The sequence below is a fragment of the Lemur catta genome, chromosome 2, assembly GCF_020740605.2.
Source record: "Lemur catta isolate mLemCat1 chromosome 2, mLemCat1.pri, whole genome shotgun sequence".
Lineage (NCBI taxonomy): Eukaryota > Metazoa > Chordata > Mammalia > Primates > Lemuridae > Lemur > Lemur catta.
Genome location: NC_059129.1, coordinates 10378971 through 10392878, shown reverse-complemented (window position 1 = coordinate 10392878; position 13908 = coordinate 10378971). Strand labels below are relative to the sequence as shown.

Here is a 13908-nt window from a genome sequence, read left to right as displayed (position 1 = left end):
AGTTTATATACGGTTTGCCTCTGCCTGAGCAACCACAGAGCCAGAAGAATGCAGTGGGGCAAGACACAAAAGAAATCTTAGGGAGCCCTGAAAATCAGGAGAAAGACTGTGGGCCACCTGCTCAGTTCTTAGCCCTGGAAGGTCAAGGGCGTGTATTACCAAGGATGGCAGCCCTTTAAAACAGAGCTATATATTGTATTATTTAGAATAAGTTCCATTTTTCACACAAAATCACAAAATTACTCGCATGAAAATAAAGTGTATTATTTGCAAAATTTCAGAGAATACATTCTTTATCGTACAGAGCTATATACTCTCTTTAGTACAAAGCGACACACCATTGAGTAAAGACTATCATACTCTAATTTTTGTGAATAATAAGCTTTTTTTGGACAGTATAAACAATATTTTTTTCCAAGGCGTGGTCACAAGTACTTTTATACAAAATGCAAACACTATTCTATCATAAAAGTTATCTTGAAGCTCATCTAAAATTTTGCCAAGTAGCACTTATTATAATTGCCCTGCATACACTTTTTTGATGACAAAATTTGCCTTATGTATTACAAAATAGCTTTTCTGTTGTATTAACTACTTTTAAAACAATGCAAATAACAAATTATTTTAGAATTAAACCATCTAGAAATTACCTTACTCGTGTCCCAATAATATAAAATATATTAATAACCTATTACATTCAGATAAATTATATACTTATGACTTATGTAAACTTATGGTATAAATTGTATGCTTAAAATTTTTAGGTATATATTCATAAATTAATCTTAAATATAAATCCTCAAGATAAAGTAACAGTTCCATGCTTCACATCTTGAAATTTGTGAAATATGCAACTGAAAGCAACAGAATTGTGGCGTAATTCTTAGGCGAAACTTGCTGAGACTTCTTGAGATATTCACATAATTTTTAAATCTGCCGGTGTTGAGGTTAGACAAACTGAATAAATCTGGAAGATTAGATCAATTTTCTCATGTCTATCTTAAAGTACAAGAATTTATTTTAAAGCACTGATTTTCAAAAATAGATCAGTGTGAAATTTGAGGTAATTATTTTCCTTGGTACTTTACAGAGTTATTCCTTCCTCTGAAATTCAATATATTTCATTAAGAAGCCAAATATTTTGTTTATTTCATATGTCTAGGAAATGGGTTGCTTTAGTCAACTGAACATGCTCAAAACTAAAATACATTCATTTAAAGTTCTTAAAATACATACATTTTTAAGTACATCTAAGTACTTAGAATTTGTAAAAGTAGATAAAATACATTCTATGCAGAACACTATTTTTTTGATGGTAAAAAATGTACTTACAGAATTTTAGTATCAGCATAACAATAAATTATTATACAATATTTTAGGTGGGAAATCTGGTTTTTCAATCTTTTCCTTGATTGGATTTTATGTAAATAGAAATTCACTACAAGGACTAATTTTGGTATAAAAGATAATCTGCCCCAAAAGTGTTGAGGAGATAACCTGAGATTTTAGAATAGAGATGTCAATGGTCAAAACTGGGGTTCATGAAACTGGAATTAAAATATTAGAATAAAAATATTAATAACTCTAAAATGCCATTTTTGCCACCGTTATTGATATTAACCAAAATATCAGAGAAGTGAAAATATTAGAGAAGTCAGACTTTCAGACTAGAATGGGAGGTAAAAAAAGGTTTGAATACAATTTAAAATAATCATTGATAATTAAAAAACAAGGGGGTCTACAGAATAGTATCAAAATGAAGCACATAACTGGTAAGTCAAGTATTTTCCCTGCAGGCAATCCAGTGCATTTTAGAACAAAAATTTAGTCACTAAAGAGAGTCCTTGACTTCTTATTTCTCTGGGGGCCTTTCAACCGCACTGGCCTCCTTTTTAAGAAGGAAGGTGAACGCTGACTTCAAGGTGCCATCACCACTCTGCTGGGAGAAGCAAAGGAAGGTGGCCCAGAGAAAACCACAGAGTCCTGTGTAAGCTGTTCTCCAGTGAACAGGAACAAGGCTGAAGTTGGTCAGCTGGAACACAGAGAGTCTGTTAGGGCTACATATAAACCAAAGCAATGAATTAATATTCTGAGTACTTTGAAACTCACCTGTACAAAAGGCCAATACATCAGACCCGTCTGGAATAAAAAAAAAAAAAAAAAAAAAAAAAACTGTATTAAAATGCCTTTTAGCCACACAAAATAATTGCACAGTTCACTCTATAAGAGATTAAGAAATACCAGGCAGATAGGATTCGGAGGTGGCATTATATTTCAGACTAAGCCAATTAAATCAGGCTACTTAAGGGCTCTAGAGTAGAGGGGGCTGCGGAGTTTTGGAAAAAACTGCTAGATACAAGATATTTGTATTAGCTATATTCAGAGGTCCAGAATGAAAGGTCTACCAGAATCAGCACCAATTCTAGAAGACAACTGTTTTAGAAATAACAACATAACATTTATGTATTGCAATTTCCTCCTTAGCATAAGCCAATGATGCAGGAATATATTTATAAATACAGGATCATCAATGAATCCTTAAAACTATATACCAAACCATTCTTTTTTCTGTTTTCATTGATTGAAAATTAAAATGATTAAGATATAGTTACCATATGACTCAGCAATCCCACTCTTACGTATATACCCCCCAAAACTGAAAATATTCACATAAAAACCTGTACATGAAGGTTTACAGCAGTGTTATTCATCCTAGTCAAAAAGTGCAAACTGGGGGGTGGGGGGAGGGGATGGGTGTATGCCTACATGACGAGTGCGTTGCACACCCTCTGGGGAATGGTCATGCTTGAAGGTGCAGACCGGGGAGGTGGGGGGGGGGAGGGGATAGAGGTATCACTACATGATGAGTGCCAGGCACACTGTCTGGAGAATGAGAACGGACGCGCTTGGGACTCTGACTCGGGGGGATGGGCAGGACATGGACAATGTATATGACCTAAACTTATGTACCCCCATGATGAGCTGAAATAAAAAAAAAAAAAAGTGCAAACAACTAAAATGTCCATCAACAGATGAATGAATAAATAAAATGTGGCAAATGCACACAATGTAATACTATTAGGTAATAAAAGGAATACAGTATTGAAACATGCTACAACAGGGATGAAGTTTGAAAACTTTAGGCTAAGTAAAAGAAGCCAGACATAAAAGGCCACATATTGTATGATTACATTTATGAGAAATGTCCAGAATAGGCAAATTCATAGTGAAACAAAGGAGATTAGTGGTTGTCAGGGACTGGGGGGAGACGGAGTTGGGAGAAGCTACTAATCAATACAGGGTTTCTTTTTGGCATGATGGAAATGTTCTGGAATTAGTGGTGGTGGTTGCACAACTTCGCCAATAAATTAGTGAATTGTACATTTTTAAAAGATGAATTTTATGTTATGTAAAATTTTATATTACGTGCATCTTATCTCAATTTATAAAAAAGGAAAAGAATGGCTGCTTAGAGGACAAGATCATCTGATCAGCTTACCCTCCAGGCCCCCAAAACCATTCTTAATGGAACGGGTTGCTAATAATATAATATATTCAAAATATGTCATGGTATAGAACAAGTTGAGCTGACATTTTTGTGTACTTACAAAATATTTTAGATAGACTTATTTTAAGAGGCTTTATACTATACATTCTGACAAAAATGTTACCATTGTGGATTTTTTTTTAAAAGATAGTGGTCCTGGTATGTAAATTAAATCTTTAAAAAGGAAAAAACCTAGAGGTTTTCAAAAGCATCATTAAAAGTAGTATTACAGACTTATTTCTTTTTACTAATTTGTGTTTTCTGAAGTTTCTAAAATAAATAGTTGCAATAAAAGGTTTACAATATGTATTTCATTTAGGAATTTAATACTTGAACAAAAATAATCAGAAGACTAAACACATCCAAACATGGCTTTATTTCTTATGACCATTTTTTTCCTTGTCAGAATGCAGCAATGTCTAGTGCCCAGAACTTAGTCTCTTACACAATTCCCCACAAAAAGGGATCAGGACTCCGCAGACAATTGGCTGATTCCGGGGCTGGGGCAGGGTAGGTACAAGGTACAAGATACAAGATGAGCCTAGAACTATTTTTTTTTTTTTGAGACACAGTCTCGCTCTGTTGCCTGGCTAAAGTGCAGTGGTATTATCATAGCTCACAGCAAACTCAAACTCCTGGGCTCAAGCGATCCTCCTGCCTCAGCTTCCCGAGTAGCTGGGACTACAGGCATGTGCCACCATGCCTTACTAATTTTTCTATTTTTTGTAGATAAGGGGTCTCGCTCTTGCTCAGGCTGGTCTCAAATGCCTGAGCTCAAGGGATCCTCCCATCCTGGCCTCCTCCCAGAGTGCTAGGATTGCCTGGTCAGAGCTGGGAACATCTTGTTATGCTAAAAAGTAAAGAAATGGTTAAAAAAAAAAAAGAAGAAGAAGAAGAAAAGAAAAAAGACGGACGATGTCACAGGGACACAGAACCCAACTTGAAGGGACTCCCGCTGGCCAAATCTGGGACACTTGAGCACTAAAAATAATTAAACACAGCAATGAACCCTCCTCTGTGCATCTGGAAATCTCCCTCTGAATATCCTAAAGGCGTCCGGAATTCAACATTTCCCAAACTGAACTCATCTTGGTTATTTTCCCCTCAAATTGCCTCCCTTTCCTCTCTGTCCTCAATCAAGGGATGAACACCATCCACACCGTTTTCCAAATTGTGGGTCTTCCAATCCATCACTAAAACCTACCAATTCTACCCTGTAAATATTGCTCAAATCATCTAAGCCCATTGCTTCCTTATTTTTTATATGAACTTGGTTACAATAACCCCCTACTGGTTTCCCTTGACATCATATTACCTACCAGGGAAGTTCAAGAAGCTCAGCAGGGAGTTCAATAGTCTCCAAGATCCAAACTCCTTCCCAGCTGCTCCCCAACTCATACTTAATACTGTGTGAGCACCATACTGTTTGTGGTTTCCCCCTCCCAGGCATACCCCAGTGTATGGTGCATTGTTCACTCTGCTCAGCTCCTGCCCTTGGAGCGCCTTGTCCCCTGTCCCCAAGTAGCTGCCTGACTGCAGCTGTTCTTTACCATTCAGCCACTCAGCTCAGGCATCACCTCTCCCAGGAAGCCTTCCTTGAGCTCCCTACCCGCACACCTCCATGCTGTGCTAAGTGCCCATCTAAGTCCCTTAGGGACAGAAGCTGTGCTGTATATCTGGGTCCCCAACCCCCGGAGCCATGGACAGGCACCCCCCACCCTCCACCCCCGCCACAGCGCCCGCCTGCCCTGCCCATGGAAAAATTGTCTTCCATGAAACTGGTCCCCAGTGCCAAAAAGGTTGGGGACTGCTGTTCTATATGATTTTTTTTTCCTACCTCCCAGTAACACCTAGTACAGTGGCTGGAAGATAGTTTTTTTTATTATGGGAGATCTTAAGAAAAGTCCTCAAATGGGGCCAGACTCATCTTGTATCTTCAGAGGACCGGTACCCCCTTTCTTCATGCAGACACAGATGAGTCTAACTCATTGTAGCCACTGTTTTTTCAAAGGCTCCCATGTTTCTGCCCCAAAAGGCAGCCTGTACATCTGCATGAAGAGAGGAGACTGAAACATCGAGTCACACACATCCCTGCTGAAAGCCCCTTTTTTCCCCAACTCTGCTTCTTGCTCTTTTTAAAAATGTTATATGTATATATTTCCATAGGCTCATAGTGAGAAAATTTGTTCCTTTTTCCAAACTAAAACAGAAGAAAAATCACATTTGCAGGTCATCATAGGCCCACAATTTCTGCCCCAAGAGAAGTAACAAGAGTTCTGCACACTCCTAACAGTGGTTGTTATCCCTGAATAGAAGAACTCAGGTGACAAAAAAGCATCCCTGATTTTGCTTTAAGGACATTGTCCAGTAAATCTTCGTTGAATAAATGAGTAAATATTTGTTGAACTGGATTGTATATATCTGTGCTGAGCAAACAGCACTATAGTTGACTGGCTTTGAGCCTAGGACTGACCCTGGGAAACGTTATCCTTCAGTGTAAATTCCTTTCGGATGTTAAAGTTGTTTTCACAGGGACCCAGCAGAATTCACACCTGGAAACTTTGGCTCAGAATGTGGCAATGATTCCATTAAGACACTCACATTCTACAATTCCTATTTTACAAATAGGCCCCAAAATTTACAAAATAGACTGTGATCATTAATAAGAGTACATATGATAAAGTAAAAAATCATTGTGAACATTAACTAGAATTCAGATATATTATTTCTTTCCAATTCATGCCAAGTACAAACATTCCTAAAGCCTCTCCTCACTCATCTATCCAAACAAATTTAAGATCTCTGTGGGAAAATACTGGATCCTCATGCCAACCAAACTGGAGCCCTAATTTAAGAACAGTTTTATTAAAATGTTAAAAACATACAAAAAGATATTGATTACATTTTCAAAAACCTGTCTTACCTTGTACGTATTCCAGAATTTCTGTTTCAGGTCCAAAAATATATCATCCTTTCCCTGGACAATGTTCATACCTATTTACAAAAACACACACCAAAAGAATTTTAAAAGATTCGGTAAGAAGATTACAACAGTTTATGTTCTAGTTTCCCATGCCAATATGCAAAGTAACCACCACGATCACTCACTCAATAGGTCCCATCTGACCCAACAGTGAAAAGGGAATACAATCTCCCTTCCAAAATTAGATAAATTTTAAAGGAATGATAAATATGAAGTGAGACTAGCAAGGTACAAAAATTATAGCAGAATTATTTTTCAAAAAAAAAAACCCTAAGAATTCACAAAAACAATAGTGGGACTATTGGTGACTTTACCTTCCAAACTTTTTGTGAAATGTTTCAAGTTTTAAAAATTTAATTTCTTTATTTTAAAAAAGGTTGGTCGGCAACTGAATATTCTGGCAACTACAAATTTCCTATCAGTATTATTCTAGTCAAAGTTTGAAAGTAATGTAACAATGCAGCCTTCCCGAAAACACTTTGAAAACTTTTTTTTTTTGAGACAGAGTCTTGCTCTGTCACCCCGGTTAGAGTACAGTGGCATTATGAGAGCTCACTGCAATCTCAAACTCCTGAGCTCAAGCGATCCTCCTGCCTCAGCCTTCCAAGCATCTGGATAGGAGCTCGCCACTGTGCCTAGCTAATTTTTCTATTTTTTGTAGAGACAAGGTCTTGCTCTTGCTCAGGCTGATCTCAATGTCTGGCCTCAAGTGATCTTCCCTCCTCAGCCTCCCAGAGTGCTAGGATTACAGGTGTGAGCCACTGCACCTGGCCTGTGTACCTCTTTTCATCTGCCCTTTCTAACAATTCGCTAAGGTAGGTAGAGTTACAAAGGCGGCAAAGAGCTTAGAGAGGTTGATAGAAGACCAAATCCAACCCAGGTGTCTGCGACCTGAGCCAGACCTCTTAATCCGTTACTATTCTGGCTTCCCAAGGTGGCCCTGCACAAAGGATCACCTGATCCATGCAGTTTCCAAGCAGTGGCTTACACAAACATCCAACCCATCCCTTCCTGCCCACCCCCTTCATTGCAGCTTGAGGTGAGGGAAACTGGACCAGACCCGTGAAAAGCAAAATACAGCAGCAATCTGGGCAGGAATCTGTGCCGGGCCTCTGCTGGAATCACAGGCCTCCACAAGCCCTGTTGCTGCAGCATCTTTCTGATTTTAGACAGACTGACAATACTCTCACCATTAGAGCATCAAGATTACGAACACGAGTGAGAGCCTGGATTGTGTTGTCTTTGGGCAAGTCACATAACCCCTTTGAGACTCAGTTTCCTCATTTGTAACCAGGATATACTAAGAGTACCTCCCTCCCTGGTTATTAGAGGATTAAATAGCAATCTGGTCCCCACAGTCCTAGTCCCTGACTCTCAACCCCTTCACCAGTGTACCAGGCCACTGTAGAGCAGGCACGAGGAAAATGTTTGCAAATCTGGTCTGGAAGTCACACCCTGGGACCAGGCACAGACCTTCTGATAAACCAGGAGGCCCCTGCTCTCAGACTGTCTATTCTCTGACTGCACTGACCCCATCTGCCTTGTGGTTGGCTGAGACCGCAGCAGGCAACCAGGTCTTTCTTGTTTCCTGTGGGGTCCCTTGGCAAAAGGAACTGAATCTGACCCCCGAAAATGAGACCCATGGGGACCAGGCACAGTGGCTCACACCTGTAATCCTAGCACCTTGGAAAGCCAAGGTGGGAGGATTGCTTGAGGCCAGGAGTTCAAGACCAGCCCAAGCAACTCAGTGAGACCCCACCTCTTCAAAAAATAGAAAAATTAGCCAGGCCTCACCAAGTGCACCTGTAGTCCCAGCTACTTGGGAGGCTGTGGCAGGAGGATCACCTGAGCCCAGGAGTTTGAGGTTGCAGTTAGCTATGATGATGCCACTGCACTCCACCCTGGGCGACAGAGCGAGACTGTCTAAAAAAGACAAAACAAAAGAAAACAAAACCCGTGGGGCAGGGTAGGTTTCTTTAAGATGGTGGCTTGCCTGCCCTCAACCTGGTTACAAAGGCATCAACAGCCCCTAAGAGAAGGCCCCTCCCATTTTGGGGGCAATTTGTGATCCCCAATGTCAACGTCAGGCCCAAGACTCACGGAGGAGATTTTCTGAGGGAATCATGCACCTCCCCAGTTAGCCAGCCCACACCCTTCAAAGTTGCAGAAATTGCTATGATGACATCAGCACAGAGCCCCTTCCACTTTTCTTGGCAGTAGGGAAGGTTCCCACAGTCAGGCCCCCCCAGCCCCACGGAGAACTTTCTGAAGAGAGGGCTCTCGGGACCCTCACAGGTACAGAGTCCTCTATGGCAAGGGTCCAAGGTCACCTCACATTTTCTGTGGGACCTCCATGGGAAAATCTTGTTACCAAAGCAGGACTAGGACCCTGGGCATGAAGTTTCTGAGGAATTAGGCTCAACCTCAGGTTGCACCTGCTCTGCCCCCCAGGGTCGCCAGTCCCCTTGCATTTTGTTGGTGTGTTGGCCCCGCAGCCCAGGCGTGGATTTTCCGAGGAACAGGACTGGCTCCCACCTCACCACTGGCTCACAGGGATCGCAGCTGCTATGGTCTCCTCGACTTTCCGGTGGGCCTTTTTCAGGGGGAAATGGACCCCCCAGTCCTGCCTAACCCCAGCCTGGGGCTATGCCCAACCCTAGCGTTCCAGCCCCAACCCTAGGCCCTTGGATCCCTGACCCGCTGGCCCTGCGGCTCCCCAGCCAGTATCCCCCACCTTATCCCTCTCAGACACGTCAATCCCCAGGCCCCAGACACCCTGGCCCCTGCGTCCCGGCCCCCAGCCTCTGCCAGGCCCTCTGAGCCCCCTGAACCAGGATTTCCAGCCCGCAGGCCCGGGCCCCCAGCACCCCTGGCTCCTGCGCGGGTCCCCAGCCCCCTGCAGCGTCCCGCCCCCAGACCCTGAACGCTGGCTCTCGGGCCCCCTCACCGGCTCGCGCCCGGCCCCGCCCGGACCCCTCACCGACGTAGAAGGCCGAGAGCGCGACGGGCCCGCCGAGCGCCTGGTCGCACAGCACCTTGGCCAGGACGGCGCGCGGCGCGCGGCCCGGCAGCGCGCGCTCCAGCAGGCGCAGCCACACGTAGTTGAAGTTGGCGTGGAAGGTCACGGCCACGGTGGCCACGCACCGCGTCTGGCGCCAGTCCGCCGGGCCGCCCCGCAGCCGCTGCTGCAGCGCGTCGCCGGCCGAGTAGAGCCCGGTGTAGAGCAGCACGTTGGTGGGCCACGGGTAGCGCCGGGCCGCGCGCGGCAGCGCCCGCCACCAGCCCGCCATGCTCGCGCCCGCCGCGACAGCCCGGAGGCTTCCTGGACCGCGCCCGCCGCCGCCACCTCCGCCACCTGCACCTGCCTGCGCCAGACGCTGGAGAGCCATTGGGCGCCCCGCACACCCCCACCAGCGCTGTCCAATCCCGTGGCCACTGGCTGTCGCGGGGGCTGAGCATTTGAGTCCACACCCATGAAATGTCCAGAATCGGCAAAGCCACAGAGACACAAGGTAGGTCAATAGTGGAAGCGACCCGTGATACGAAGTGGGCATGCGGCTCTTTTTTTGGAGTGATGGAAACATTTTGGGCCCGGCGCTGGCTCACGCTTGTAATCCTAGCACTCTGGGAGGCTGAGGTGGGAGGATCACTCGAGGCCAGGAGTTCAAGACCAACCTAAGCAAGAATGAGACCCCCTTCTCTACAAAAAAAAAAAAAAAAAGAAAGAAAGAAACATTTTGTAATTAGATAGTGGTGATGGTTTGCACAGCGTTGTCAAAATACTAAAAACCATTGAATTGTACATTGAATTAAAATTCATTTAATTGACGTTTATGGGATGTGAATTACATCTCGAAAAATAAAGTGGAAAAAATGAAGGGATAGCAAAACTAAGTTACCAAAACAGCAACTTTGCATTCATGCAGTTTTCCTTGTTGTTGTTCGTTTGATCAACGGAAAAGAAGCCAAACTCTATAAAATAATTTTAAAGAGATTCATTCTGAGCCAAATTTGAGGACCATGAGCCGGAGCCACATCCAAGAAGCCTTCAGCAAGTGGACTGGCTGTGGCTGGGTTACAGTTTGGTTTTATACATTTCAGGGAGACACAGTTACAGGTAAGGCCATAAATCAATACATGGAAGGCAAACATTGGTTTGGCCTGAAAAGGTGGGCCATCTGGAACCGGGGGTGGGGCTTACATGTTATAGGTGGGTTTAAGATTCTTTGACTTGTAATTGGTTAAAGAAATGAAGCTTTGTCTAAAGGCTTGGAATGTTTTAAGATAAGAAGGTCTGTTAATAAGAGACAAGCCACTGGACATACATTTGTTGTGTAAATTAAGGACATGCAGGTTTGTCTTGCATAGCCTTAGGCCTATTTATGGGTTACAAAGGATGTCTCCAAAAAGGGACAGCGGCATGATGAGGCACGTTTGACCTCCCTTCTTGTGGCTGGCAATTTAGTTCTAGGATATCCCCCTGGCCAGGAGGGGTTCCATTCAGTCAGCTGGTGTCGGGGAACCTTAAGATTTTATTTCAGTTCACAGTTTGTTTTTTTAGAGACAGGGTCTTGCTCTGTGGCCCAGGCTGGACTGCAGTGGCATGATCATTGCAGCCTCAGACTCCTGGGCTGAAGGGATTCTCCTGCCGCAGCCTCCGGGTAGCTGGGACTACAGGTGTGCCACCAGGCCCAGCTAACTTTTTATTATTATTATTATTATTATTTTTAGAGACTGGGTCTCAATGCTGCCTGGGGTAGTCCTGAACTCCTAGCCTCAAGCAATCCCCCCACCTCAGCGTCCCAAACCGCTGGGATTACAGGTTCACACTGCAGCTGGTCGCACACTTTCAACAACACACTGACATTGTGTGACTTCATTTGGAGTGAGTGTCACAAGTTAAAATTTGAGGCCTTTCAGGAATGTGAGATGAGACCCAATGCGCCTCCTGCCATCTCCTCTTCAGTTTGTGCCTCAGTGGCACACATGCTGAGCTCCCAGATGATGTCCCAGAGCAGGGGGTCAGTGGGAACCCCAATATCAGCTGCTGTAGAAGCTCTGACCACGTGGAACTCATTTTCTCCTTCCTTATTTTTCTGCCTTTTTTTTTTTTTCTTCCTTCACAGTCACATGTAACTAATCCGGTTCTGTCTCCCTCATTTACTCTTTTCTATTGTTTATTCTATGTCATTTAATCTTTAATTATTTTTATTTTTAACTTTTAATTTTGAAATAATTCCAGACTTAGAAAATGGTACAAAGAGTTCCCATATACTTTTCACTCAAGCTTCCCCAAATGTTGACATCTTACGTAACCACAGGACAATGATCCAAACTAGGTAAGCACAGCTGTGATGCTGTTACCTAATCTACAGGCCTTATTCAAATTATTGCCAGTTGTCCCACCAAAGTCGTTTTTTCCCAGTCTGGCATCCAATCCTGGATCACTCTGCATGGTGTTGAACTGTCATGTCACCTTAGTCTCCCATCTGGGCTGCTAGCCAGTTATTTTGTAGACTGTACTTCAATTTAGCAGTCCCATTGTTATGGGCTGAAATGTGTCTCCCCAAAATGCACATGTTGAAGCCCCAACTCCCAGTACGTCAGAATGTGACTATATTTGGAGGCACGGCCTCTAGAGTGGTGATTAAGGTAAAACGAGGCCTTTAGGATGGGCTCTAATCCAAGCTGTCTGGCGTCTTTATAAGAAGAGGAAATTTGGACACTCGAAGAGGCACCAGGGGCACAAAATGGAAAGACCGTGTGAGGACACAGCGAGAAGGCAGCTGTCCGCATGCCGAGGAGAGAGGCCTCAGAATGAATCCAACCCAGCAGACACCCTGATCTTGGACTTCCAGCCTCTAGAACTGTGAGAAAATAAATTTCTATTGTTTGAGCCATCCCGCTGGCAGCCCCAGCAAACTGATATATCCATTCTCTTCAATTCTTAGGAATCTGCCAATTTCTATGTTCTTTTACCCTTTCTATCTGCCCATTTGCTGATTTCCAGTCCTCTCCTCTTCCTGTCCTTGTTGCTGGCCCCAGGTAAATCTTTCTGTCAGATGTCTGCCGGCTAGGCAAGCTCTTTGCTCAGCAAGACATCTCTTTCTTTGCTTATTACTTTATATCTCCCTCGTATTATTTTCCTATGGCTGCTGTAGCAAGTTAACACAAATTTAATGGCTTAAAACGACACAAATTTGTTGTCTTAGAGCTTTGGAGGTCAGAAGTCTAAAATGGGTCTGCAGGGCTGTGTTCCCTCTGGAGGTCCCAGAGGGGAATCCACTTCCTTGCTATTTCCAGTTTCTAGATTCCCCCTGCATGCCTTGGCCCCCTCCTGCATCTTCAAGGTCAGCAGCATAGCATCTTCCAATCTCCCTCTCTGTTGTTCCATTGTCACATACGCTTTTGTGACCCTGACCCTCCTGCCTCACTCTGAGAAGGACCCTCGTGATTGTATTAAGCTCACCTGGATAATCCAGACACCGTCCCCATCTCAAAATCATTATATTAGTCACATCTACAAAGTCCCTTTTGCCATGAAAAGCAGCATATTCTCGGTGACTGAGACATGAACATCTTTGGGGGGACCATTATTCAGCCTCCTATGTACCTGTTTATCGTGTCTTCCTTCTCTGAGACCATTGGTCTCACCTAACAGCAATTGATCATCTTAGCTGAAATCAAACTACCCATTTATCAACACACACAGATCAGGACTATCTGTCCCAGCAAATTAGTCCATTCATTCATTCAATTAATAAATATTCGTTGAGCACCATTATGTGTCAGGCACTGAACTATATACACAGTGTGGGGAAAGAATTTGTATTTGCAATGTTTCCAAAATAATCCAATTCCTGCCTAAATTAGAGAAAATGCTTATGGTCTATGAAAAAAGGAAAATTTTCCCTCATGATTTCTACACAATTCTTTTAACCAAATTTGTTAGAAAAATAGAGCAAGCTTGGGTTCCTGGAAAAGGAACCTTGGAGCCGGAAAGTGAGGTAGGAGAGGGATTAGGGTTGCCAGATAAAATGCAAGGTGCTCAGTTAACTTGGAATTTCCGATAAACAATGAATGACTTTTTTAGTACAAGTGTGCCTCATGCATATCTGTACTATAAAATTTTTCATTGTTCACCTGAAATTCAAAGTTAACGGGGCACCCTGTATGCTTTTTCAACTTTATTTTGCTAAATCTGGCAACCCCAAAGGGAGGGAAGTAACGTTTACTGAGTGCCTATTGCATATGTCACTTCTCCACGCTGACGTTGTTCCTCACAGAAACCCAAAGAGCGAGGGATTGGTAACAGTCTGTAGAGACATTTATCTTCTGAAATCCATGGTGGTCTTTATCAAGCAGCTTGACAGATTTA

The 13908-nt window shown here is 43.4% G+C and overlaps 1 protein-coding gene across 3 annotated transcripts; it reads right to left on the bottom strand.

Moving 5' to 3' along the window:
- Positions 1-243: 243 nt before the first annotated feature.
- Positions 244-9831, bottom strand: MPV17L (MPV17 mitochondrial inner membrane protein like). Of its 3 annotated transcripts, none has more exons than XM_045542649.1 (4): positions 9478-9831; positions 6471-6541; positions 2110-2139; positions 244-2032 (listed from the first exon to the last, which is right to left on the bottom strand). In XM_045542649.1, the coding sequence occupies exons 1-4, from the start codon at positions 9818-9820 to the stop codon at positions 1853-1855; spliced, it is 624 nt and encodes a 207-aa protein (XP_045398605.1). In that variant the 5' UTR covers positions 9821-9831; the 3' UTR covers positions 244-1852. The 3 variants fall into 3 exon arrangements, with proteins under 3 accessions (XP_045398605.1, XP_045398606.1, XP_045398608.1); XM_045542650.1 differs by having other exon boundaries at positions 9511-9831; XM_045542652.1 differs by lacking the exon at positions 6471-6541 and having other exon boundaries at positions 1929-2032; positions 9511-9831.
- Between the last annotated feature and the right edge of the window lie 4077 nt (positions 9832-13908).